This window comes from Saccoglossus kowalevskii, chromosome 21, assembly GCF_978046115.1.
Source record: "Saccoglossus kowalevskii chromosome 21, keSacKowa6.1, whole genome shotgun sequence".
Lineage (NCBI taxonomy): Eukaryota > Metazoa > Hemichordata > Enteropneusta > Harrimaniidae > Saccoglossus > Saccoglossus kowalevskii.
Window position 1 is genome coordinate 12,293,705 of NC_140661.1, and position 12,039 is coordinate 12,305,743.

General features: G+C 32.5%; 2 protein-coding genes across 4 annotated transcripts in view; one reads left to right on the forward strand and one right to left on the reverse strand.

Moving 5' to 3' along the window:
• The window catches only part of LOC102809269 (stAR-related lipid transfer protein 3-like), a 28,521-nt gene extending 22,005 nt beyond the window's left edge, over positions 1–6,516 (forward strand). For both annotated transcript variants that reach the window (XM_085495336.1, XM_006819363.3), the window contains exons 8-12: positions 1,511–1,666; positions 2,420–2,595; positions 3,223–3,327; positions 3,653–3,749; positions 4,658–6,516. In XM_085495336.1, coding sequence (XP_085351462.1) covers positions 1,511–1,666; positions 2,420–2,595; positions 3,223–3,327; positions 3,653–3,749; positions 4,658–4,771 — 648 coding nt within the window. In that variant the 3' untranslated portion in view covers positions 4,772–6,516. The remainder of the gene's footprint in view (positions 1–1,510; positions 1,667–2,419; positions 2,596–3,222; positions 3,328–3,652; positions 3,750–4,657) is intronic.
• A 435-nt stretch (positions 6,517–6,951) lies between these two features.
• LOC102809380 (transient receptor potential cation channel subfamily M member-like 2) overlaps positions 6,952–12,039 on the reverse strand; it is a 34,728-nt gene continuing 29,640 nt past the window's right edge. For both annotated transcript variants that reach the window (XM_085495334.1, XM_085495333.1), the window contains exons 32-33: positions 11,523–11,636; positions 6,952–10,207 (exon numbers count right to left, since the gene is read on the reverse strand). In XM_085495334.1, the coding sequence (XP_085351460.1) occupies positions 10,091–10,207; positions 11,523–11,636 (231 nt within the window). In that variant the 3' untranslated portion in view covers positions 6,952–10,090. The remainder of the gene's footprint in view (positions 10,208–11,522; positions 11,637–12,039) is intronic.

Here is a 12,039-nt window from a genome sequence, read left to right on the forward strand (position 1 = left end):
TTGTGTGTCCGTATGTCCAATCACAAACTTCGCACATACATAATATTATATATATGCACATCAATTTGTTTCACGATCTGATTCAAGATGGCCAAATGGTGGCCATTTTTATGCTAAAAAATCATCAAAATCAAGAATTTAATAATGGATTTTGTTTAAACTTGGTACATACGTTGGACATTATAGGACCTTGATGCACATCATTTTGTTTTACGATATGATTCAAGATGGCCGAATGGCGGCCATTTTTGTGCTAAAAAATCATAAAAAGCAACCATTTCTCGGCTGTTTACAGATGGATTTTGCTCAAACTTGGTATATACATGAGACATTATGGGACCTTGATGCAAATTATTTTGTTTTTCAGATAACATTCAAAATGGTCGATTATACATCATGTCATAGATATATTAGTTTGACGATCCTATTCAAAATAGCCGAATGGTTGTCATTTTTGTACTAAAAAATCATCAAATATCAAGCATTTCTGGCATTTATGGATGGATTTCGTTCAAACTTGGTACATACATTAGACATTACGGATTCCTGATGCACGTCATTTTTTTTTCAGATCAGATTCAAAATGCTGTCTGGCGGCCATTTTGTTTTAATGAATGGGTTTCCAGACCCATATGTCTGACTTCTTTTGTCTGATTATGTTCAAATTTTTAATATTCATTATACATCATGTCACAGATATACGAATATATTGGTTTGATGATCTTTTTCAAAGTGTGCTATTTTTGTGCTAAAAAAATCCTCGAACATCAAGCATTTCTTGCATTTATGGATGGATTTTGTTCAAACTTATAACACACGTTAGACATTACAGGTTCCTGATGCATGTCATTTTATTTTCAGATTGGATTCAAAATAGCTGACTGGCGGCCATTTTGTTTTAATGATTGGGCTTCTAGAGCCATATCTCTTAAATACTTTGACTGATTATATTCAAATTTTATATATTCGTTATACATCATGTTATATATATATATATATATACATGTATTCAAAATGGCTGATTTTGAATGCTGTTCCAGAGCAATATCTCTCAATATGGACAAGTACTTGTTTGACGATCAGATACAAATGTCAATCATTTTAATGTTAAAAAAATCATTTTCCTGACATGGTTATATTCCAGCTATATTACTATAAACATAACTATATATCTCAAATTTGATAACTAACGGGGACTGTGCCATGCATGGCTTGTTTTAATTAATGCTGTTCCAGAGCAATATTTCTCAATATGGACAAGTACTCGTTTGATGATCAGATACAAGATGTCAATCATTTTAATGTTGAAAAATCATCAAAATCAAGCATCATCTTCTGTTCCAACTATATTACTATAAACAAAACTATAATATATCTTAAATTTGATAACGAACAGGGACTGTGCCATGTATGGCTTGTTGCTTGTGTATTGTATGTGTTCGCTATTCATCAGTTTGACTATTTTCAGATTAACTTTGTCAGTTGATCTAATTCAATCATCTTATTTTAGGATCAGGATTATGTTTTAAAAGGAAGAGAAGCGATGGAAGCAATGGAAATGATGTTAAAAACAACTGAGGGTTGGAAAATGGAAAAAGACAACGGTGCTGGAGTAACGGTGCAAGTAAAAGAGTTTGAAAAAATTGGAAAAATTTACAAAATGGAGGTGAGTGTTTGACTTGATCAAGTTTGCCATTGATGAGATTTCAAAATTCATAGTACATTGAAATTCACGCTGTTTGATGTTTTTAAATCTTTCGTAAATTTCAATCACCATCATTTTCCTGTCAAAATACAAATGGTCTATTAAACAAAAAAAATGTTTTGCTTCCTGTTCTAATAAAAATTGACACAGTTATATAGTTTTTATTTTGTATTAAGGTCGTATTAAAATCACAAGATATACCCGGTACTGTAAACCACTTTATATTTCAAAAGACAAATTTTTGCTAATTTCACGAGTGAAAATCACTCAAGTCTTACAACATGTAGTCTGAGTCTTAACCAAAATTATTTTGTACATCCTGAAATTAAATAAAATTTCTATCAGTGAAAATTAAATTGTTTACTGTATGTTCTACATTTAACATTTTTAAACGCTTTTGAATACATATATTAAAGGTTGATACAGATCAACAAAACATCTTCTGAATCAGAAAACAAACATTATCAAATTCTGTTGTATGTGGCGCACTTACCAGTATCAAAATTGATGAAAATAGAACAAGGTTTCAAACGAGAAGCAAAACATTTTTTGAGTCTTATTATGTATTTTTAATAATTTTTTGAGTCATATTTCTCATTAGCTGGCTGCAGGACTTGAATGATAATCAAATATTTAGTGCCACTTATGTTGCCTCAAATGTTTTAATTTTTTAATATAAAAATAATTAATACATTTTTAATATGGATCTTGTAGGGTCCTGTTGATATCGATGGTAAGTGGTTATTTGAAGAATTATTTTATAAAATCGAAGGTTCACCTAAGTGGAATCCGACAATAGCGAAGGCTAAGATTCTACACACCGTGGATGACTACACTGATATTTCTTATAATGTAGCCAAGGAATCAGCGGGTGGTATTGTCGCTAGCAGGTAAGCCAAGATTAACATTCATAGGGTATATTGATAAAGGTCGGTACCTCATATGTAAATTGCAAAAATGCACTGTGTCAGCGCTTGCACTTACAAACAAAAAAAAGTCAGGAGAGACAACAGTGACACTGTCCAGACAGTGTCCAGAACTGTCGCCTGGCACAAAAACAATTTGAAAAAAAAAATCTATAATCTATGTAGTAGTAAAAAAAAATGGGGGCTTACCAACATTTTTTCAAAGACTAGGTCGGTATGTATATTATGCAGTTGATTTAAGGTAACAAAGATGATCTCAGATGGCATGTCACTTGTCTGATGTAAACACTTGGTATATGATGGATGCCACATGTAGCTTAATGCGATCACTCTTTTCGAATCACCTGACATGAATTTATGTACACCATGTTTCTCACCGATTTGACTACCAAGTATGTATGTAATGTCTTTGTTGATATGTTTGTTTGGTTTGTATTCTTGAATTTGTAAATTTTCATTTTGACTATTGAGTTGGATATAGTATTTATTTATACCTTAAACCTAATCTTGTAAGCGATAAAGGTTAAAAATAATTATTTGGAATTGGTTTGGAAGAAAAGTCACAATACTTTCACTATGTTTTATTGACAGGGATTTTGTTACCGTTCGTCACTGGCAGCTTACCAATGGTATGTATATATCTAGTGGACAGGCGGTAACATATGCAGATATGCCACCTACAAAGGATGTTGTCAGGTATACAGTTTTCTTTAGTTCACTATTAGGAAAACGAACTACTGTCTTCTACCATAAATACTGTAAAACCATTTATTTTCACTGACATTTAATTTCACTATTTTGATGTTTTGGGCATATTCACTCCGTTTAAATTTCAGGAATTTGTCAAGTAAACTGAGTTTTATTGATATTTTACATGTTCACGTAGATTTATTTTATCATTGAAAATAGTGAAATTAAAACCCAGTGAATAATTAATGCATTTACAGCAGTTATACTCTGAATTCTGAGATGATTTCAAAATCAGCAATTTGTCATTCTTCTGTCCTTTTCTAATCCGCAGAGGTGAGAATGGTCCGGGGGGCTGGGCAATACAGTTAATGCCAGGAAAGCAACGCTGCAAGCTGATCTGGATACTCAATACGGATTTAAAATTTCAGGTAAAATAATATACCATTATAAAAATGTTTTCCAGTCAAAAATCTTGTGTAACGTTTTAAAGAGGGGGGGCAAGGGGGGTAGCTGGTAGTTTTATGGGAAATAAAAAGGGCTTTTTACAATTTACAAGGAAAAAAGACATTTTTACAGTGAAAATTGAATGTTTACAGTTTACAGAGAAAATAAAAGTTATTTTATATTTTACGGAAAATTAAGAAAGAAAACCTAGAAAATTCTTGTACGTACCAAGAAAAATTACACATTTTTACAGTGTACGATAAAAATTTTTGATCACGTTGTACCTTATTATTTATTTTTTCAATTTACGTTGTACGAACAAAAAAATATTGCAATTACGTTGAACGAAAATAACCCTTGCCCCCCCCCCCCCCCTCTTTAAACACAAGGTCATCTTTTATCTTCTTTCACAAAAAAAATCTGCTTTATTTTTTGCCGAGCGTTTCACAAATTTTGATTGTGGGCTAGGAATAAATTACATCCATTTGTTCCAAATCATAGAAAAATACATAAAAATAAACGTGTATAACGTTTTCCTGATTTGAAAAAAATGATCAAGGCCTGAAGCCAATTGAAAATAAGTTTATTTTGTCTGAAACTAAAAAAAGAAAACATGAGAATTGCATCAAAATAAACTTTAATTTTAAAACATAATAGCATGTAGATAATGAAAAATTTTATTTTTGGTCCAAAATAATGCATGAAAATGTGTATAATGTTTCACTTAAATGTATCTGCAATGTTGGCAATAAAAATTTAATTCATTTCGTACAAAATGCAAAAAGCGAAATATACATGAAAATGTGCAATGTGTTGCATCAAAGTTATGGCTTTGAAAAGATGAAAGGCTTGTGATATATGATGGCATTTCCTTGTCAATTGTTGGTTTCAGGGATGGATGCCACAGTACATAATAGACCAGGCTTTGACGGGAGTACTCGTGGATATACATAAATATGTCACAAAGCGTGTGGAAGTCATTAAAAATATACAAAAGACAATATGAGACGATAAAACTTCAAACATGAAAGAGGCTGAAATATTGAGTACAGATGTGTATACCCAGGGAGTGTGGGTAGCTGTAAACTCCAGTCACAATGTAGCCAAGAAACTTTGATGGATTTTGTTACAACTGACTTCAGACTGTGTGATGTTTCAAGTAATTTTCCATCATCTTTTGCATACAAAAACATTTTTATGTACGGTACTCACCATGTAGGTAGTGAACTGGATAGGCTACGTATAAGTGTGACTTCAGACTGTGTGATGTTTCAAGTAATTTTCCATCATCTTTTGCATACAAAAACATTTATATGTAGTGAACTGGATAGGCTACGTACAACATGTATAAGTGTGACTTCAGACTGTGGGATGTTTCAAGTAATTTTCCATCATCTTTTGCATACAAAAACATTTATATGTAGTGAACTGGATAGGCTACGTATAAGTGTGACCGCCTGACAGCTGTCCAATCATGACGAGTCACAAAATATTTGCTTTTCTACTAAATCACTGTATAGAATAGAAAATGTTTGGGGGGGGGCGATATCGGCACACATTTTTGTAAACCCACATGTAAATAACAATTGTTTATTGTAGTTGATAATACTGATACTACATGTAAATATCAAATTAATATTCAAATTATTTTCGTAACCAGGGTTGGATTGGTATTAAATTATAGTTTCTATTGGGTTTGTTCTAATGGCACTGCTAAGTTGAAATGTGGAAATTTGAAATGGTTTTATTTCTTGATAATTTGATGAGAAAGGCTCCATCAAATGAAGGAAAAAGAGGAAATAAAGAAAAGATTGTTTCCCTGCAACTATGACTTCACTCTGGCGGCCATTTTGAATTGGGAAATTCTCACAATGGAGATTCACAATTTAAAAAACTTTGGGTACCCAAAAGCTTTAGCAACCCACAGGATATAACTTAATAATATTTCAGGAAATGTGTTCGCCTTCATGCTTCACATATTGTAAATTTCATAACTGTGCCACATTTCTTTCAAAATAAAAATGCATGTCAAAATTTTAAATATAATCCCGATATTGTGAAGTTGCATTTGGTATGTTTGTGGGTGGCCATTTTGAACGACTTATCTGTGCATTTGCAATTCTCTAAGAGACAGTAGATAATTGAAACATGAACACTACAGACATAATCTCCTTGCTTGGTAGGTCAACGGTGTTTTTAATTACTGTGAACTAAAATGACATGTTCACTCATACTCATCCCATTTCACATGAAATTGAGAGGAACATCTCTGATGGTTAGTGTTGATATATAAATACTTGCAGTACAGGTAAGTGCACATCATTGTGGAGCATGTCAGTAACCCTATTATGCAGAAACAATTCATCTGTTTTTGACTTGAACATTTTGAAATTAAAGTGACTTGTAATGCATCTTATTGAAACATTGTAGGCACACGTCCCTGTCGTATGTTATTGAACTTTCAATGGAATCTTGTTTTTTTCTTGAACATGCATACTTTCACATACAGGGAGGGAAGGGGAATTGAATGTTAAATGTGAAGTGATTATGTTTTTAATGTACACATGTTTTAAATATCTATGTCCCTAAGATATGCAAGTTTTTCTTGAAAACATTTACTGTTTATATTTTGTATTTGTTCATTTATTCGGGGAGGGAGGGAGGGAGGGGGGCAAGTTTAAGTATATTTTATAAATATATGAACATTTACAGTACAATTTACTGGTACTAAATAAACAATGCTTGAGATAATTTTTTGAATGATGCGTGATACAGTAAATGTGAGGTAACTACTGTAAAATACTTTATTTTCATTGAAGGAATAATTCAGTGAAAATAAATTCCAGCGAATATACCTTTTTCCTATTTTTTATATTCAACTCGTCAAAAATCAGTGAAAATAAATTTCATACAAAACTCCCAAAATCTTTTCAGCGAAAATTAATTCCAGCTAAAATAATGTATTTTACAGTACTTCGAGGATTGGAGGATGGCTAAATTGGCATGATGCAAGACTGAATTCAAAATATTTTTGTATGTCATATCAACGAAAGGAAAATTACTTTTATTCCCTCTTAGTTTAATCTCACTATAAAGTCATATTTGCTAAATGTGTATAAATTCATAAATATGGCTATCAAGTGACAGACTTTGTATAGGCAAGCACTAACATCAAAACAGTAAAAGTATTATGCAGTGGATATTTAATCAAAGTTATTACAAACAATACAAATCTATGATAAATGGAAGACTAAATCTATAATGTGGTCCTGAGTATTTTAGACTAGAATCTAGAATTCTGAGATTTATAAACTGCTTCACAACAGCCGAGATGGTGAAGGTGAACTTTTTTTCATACCTGTGGTTTTTCTGCCCAGCTACCGTGATAGATCAAATTTAAAAATGTCTTGTCTCAACTTTTGTGGGGTAGCGTATAATTTAAAATACATTATATTCGCTTGGAATTAATTTTTGCTGAAAAATTGATTCAGTGAAAATAAAATCCAACAATTGTAGCTTTTTTTTACATTCAACTCGTCAGAAATCAGTGAAAATAAATTCCATACAAAATGCAAGTCTTTTCAGCAAAAATTAATTCCAGCTATTTATTATTTCACAGTATATATATATATAATTGCATAGTATTTCTCTACCTCTACACTAACGATATTGATAACAAAGTTGCCAAAATTAAAATGTTACATTCGTCATGCAGCATGTGTTTGAATAGCATGTAAACGATGCATTTTTATACATGCATACATTGCTACATCTTTCGGCTGAGTGGGGTGGAAAAAATACTCTGGCGGACGAGAATGACATTGCTTTGGGTTCATATCAAACATGCTGCAGTGTCGCGATTGTAGCGCTTCAAACCCTATCATTTTCAACCAGACTTTGTTGCAATACATTTTTAAGTACATTTCTATAATCATTTACATAATTTTGGAACAAATGGTTATAATTTCCCATTTGTTACTGATCTTAATTAAAATTTTGTGAAAGCTCACAAAACAGTTGGCCACTGAATCACAGTCAGCTGGCGCACACGTGATAATAAAATAAATACGATATTTACTATATGGGGGCTGCCATCTTGAATGACGCATAAAACTAAATAAGAGACAAGTTGTGAAATGCGTTTTTCAGATTCCTACAAATCAGGACAAAAATACCAATCTTTCACAAAAATACGATCCATTGGGGTTATATTAACAAAATTCGGCCTTATTCGTCGTTTTTGTGTGGAAAAATCCCTTGCATACGAACACCTAATTACACAAAGAATCTAGAACACTTTCCTGGGGTATTTAAAACTAAAAATTTGCATTCGAGCTCAGCAGCCAATCAGCGACCCCCATGTAGTAAATATCCTATTTATTTTATTATCACGTGTGCGCCAGCTGACTGTGCACTGAATATAATACGAAAATATCAGTCTTAAACATCACTATATATGTAATCTAAAATTCAAAAGAAAATAGCATAGATATCCCACCTGTCAGAAATATAAAAATTTTGGCTTTCAAAAAATCCTATATATCTTAATAATATACACAATAGGAAACAATTTTACATACATATATACATACAGGATCAAATATTTGTAACAGAATTATTAAAATAATTCTACAGAAATTATCTCTGTATACAAAATATACATTAAGTTTTCACGTAAAGGAAATAATTAAGTCACTTTCCAGTTAAGTACCGACACAAAATGTTTCTGGTCGCCTGGTTGGAAACATAATCAAACTCCTCATATTTTATTCATTGACAAATAAATGCAAGCTGTTTATGGTGTAGTACGCCCTCTATGGTGTAGTACGCCTTCTGTAGCATAGTTTAAATATCTAAAGGTAGACAGCCAGGATTTAAAATGCCAGAGTTGTCATTCAAATTTTGTTTAAAATATATTTCATGAATTTTATACCGTAAATGTCCCGCAGGACCGTACATTAATGCGATGGGATGTGTTCGACAATTGTGATACTTTAAAGGTTGCAATTACTCAATAATTAGTAAACAAGCAGCCTGTCGGCTGAGATAGCTCCACTGTTAGCAATGCACATGGCAATTAAAGAACAGAAGATATCATTAGAAAATGAACAAATCTGAGAGAGGTTCACATGTAGTACCTATATATGTAATATCAAAGCAATTGGACTTGCGGTTTTCAACAAGTCGAAAATATCACTTTTTACCAAAAATGACAAAAATATTCACCAAAATTAGAGAATTAAAGATATCATTACAAAATGAACAAATCTGAGAGAGGTCTACCCAAGGTACATATACACCAAGTATCAAAGCATTCAGGCTTGTAGTTTTCAAGAAGATGTCGAAAAAGTAAAACATTGACACGGAGGACGACAGACGACGACGGACAATCACTCATATGATAAGCTCCGCTCGACAAAGTCGACAGCGGAGCTAATAAAAACAGTTGTCAAAATTCATTCCCAAAACATAAAAAAAATATCACATTTTAGCAGCATTCAAGTGTCCATTATATTTGAAAACTAGATACATTCATTGAAGGTTACTCATTAAGATTTACGAATAATTTATAGATTTTTTAAAAACTCAAAATGGCAGTTAAAAACCAAATGACCACTCACAGCAATTTGATGTCATTAGTGGAGATAAAATGCAAGCTAGAAAAAAATATGAATGCCCTCATAGGGCAATATTAAAAAAAAAAAAAGTATCCCAACAGAAAATCATAATCTTTTGTTTGGAACTTGAATCTACAATTACCGGTATAAATATTCAAACACAAAAATCAAAATACAATTACAACATCCATGATTAAAAATACCCCTGGTAAGTGTAGATGGTAACAACTTAGAAAAATACAAAAATGTCTTTTTCATTCACATACAATATATATTCTTTTTATAACCGTCTTTTTTTAGTGAGTATTTAGCTTTTAGCACTAATTCAAACTGTAGCTAATTCCAAATATATAATCGCCATCACATTGTTGACATTGGGACAATTTTGCTAAAATGTATCTCATTGAACACAGGTTGTCATGGTTACAGTTAAGTATTCTATTTGAGATGCACTAGAGGAAATGCTGATTAAAAAAAAAATGATTAAATCATCTAATCAAAAGATCGGTGTTTTTTCCGTATGTCAAACACCTCCAAATACTGTCTTCTGGCTGATAAGTACTGGACACATTGTATAAAATAGTCAATTTCAAAACACTGAAGTTGTTAAATTTCATGTAAATATGAACATAAATTTTACACTTGTAGTATTTATCACTTGGAGCTCATTTCAAACAAACACGATGTGGTCTGATGAATATCAATGTTTAGAAACTGGCATCATGTAACTGTGCTACTCGCTTTATGATTGCTTGATGACTGGCAAATAGCGGAATACGAGAACTGATTCGTTGCCAGCGGACAGCTTGAGCATCGTCACCTGCCTGTAACCAAGGCAAGTCAAAATAATATTAGATAAGATTATGCAGTGGGTCGAGTGTTCATGGTAGATGCATACTTATGATTATTGATAAATTTATTCATGTTCATTGGTATAATTATTTACATGTAACATCATGGACTTATTGTCCCATGGCACCATGAAATTGCATTCTTTTTTGTGTTACAGTGACGTATTTTGAAGAAGAAAAAATTATTTTTAGAAAAATTCAATAAAACACAATGTTAAAAAATTGTATTTTTCAACACTTAAAACCCAGATTTTTGAAAAATGATTCAGGACAACAAAGCATATGCCATCATTTACAAATATATGATTTTTACAGCCTACAATTTGAGATAAGGCATTTTATCCACTAAAATACAACAACCATTTTTTCGAAAATTAAGCTGATGACCCCCAAATTTTTTTTTTAAGTCAGTATCATAATATCAACTTGGAGTATAATTTGTGGCAAAATTAAATTCTTGGTATTTGTATTTATGAGTAGACTTCTACTTTAATATGAAATAATCGTTTGATTATCATGATACACTAACGAGAGACTGATACAGAGAATCTTATTGTATGTTAACCCCTGTGACATTGTCTTGATCTCTTGCAGCACCTGATGGTTACTATGGAGAAACCACAGTACAATACACCCACATTGATACAGTAGAAACAAAATACACTGGTGAATGTGAATGACCGGCATCTGATGTGAGGATCAGTAGAAACAAAATACACTGGTGAATGTGAATGACCGGCATCTGATGTGAGGATCAGTAGAAACAAAATACACTGGTGAATGTGAATGACCGGCATCTGATGTGAGGATCAGTAGAAACAAAATACACTGGTGAATGTGAATGACCGGCATCTGATGTGAGGATCAGTAGAAACAAAATACACTGGTGAATGTGAATGACCGGCATCTGATGTGAGGATCAGTAGAAACAAAATACACTGGTGAATGTGAATGACCGGCATCTGATGTGAGGATCAGTAGAAACAAAATACACTGGTGAATGTGAATGACCGGCATCTGATGTGAGGATCAGTAGAAACAAAATACACTGGTGAATGTGAATGACCGGCATCTGATGTGAGGATCAGTAGAAACAAAATACACTGGTGAATGTGAATGACCGACATCTGATGTGAGGATCAGTAGAAACAAAATACACTGGTGAATGTGAATGACTGGCATCTGATGTGAGGATCAGTAGAAACAAAATACACTGGTGAATGTGAATGACCGGCATCTGATGTGAGGATCAGTAGGTAATAGATACCCGCACGGGAGAAGTACTTACCTCAAGCTTAAAATGTTGAAGGATTGTGTTATTTTCGTCGTGATAATTCACAGCAACCGTCTCCATCCACGAGTTGTCTGTATTTCTAGGATCATCGACGTAACCTTTGTAAACCTACAGAAAAACAATAAACATGCATTTTTTTAAAAAAAAAGTTTGTGGCTATTTATACTTCTCAACAATCTATTGGTGTTGACATTGTAAATGGTGTCATTCAATCAGGGCAGCTTCAAATCAACTATTATTGGATTGCTGCAGCTACATGATTGGCTGATATTAACCGTGACATTGATTGGTTGATATATATAGCATGCATCTAATTTGAATATGTTACATGATTGGCTGATATTAACCGTGACATTGATTGGTTAATATATATAGCATGCATCTAATTTGAATATGCTACATGATTGGCTGATATTAACCATGACATTGATTGGTTGATAAATATAGCATGCTTCAAATTTGAATATGCTACATGATTGGCTGGTAGTAACCATGACATTGATTGGTTGAT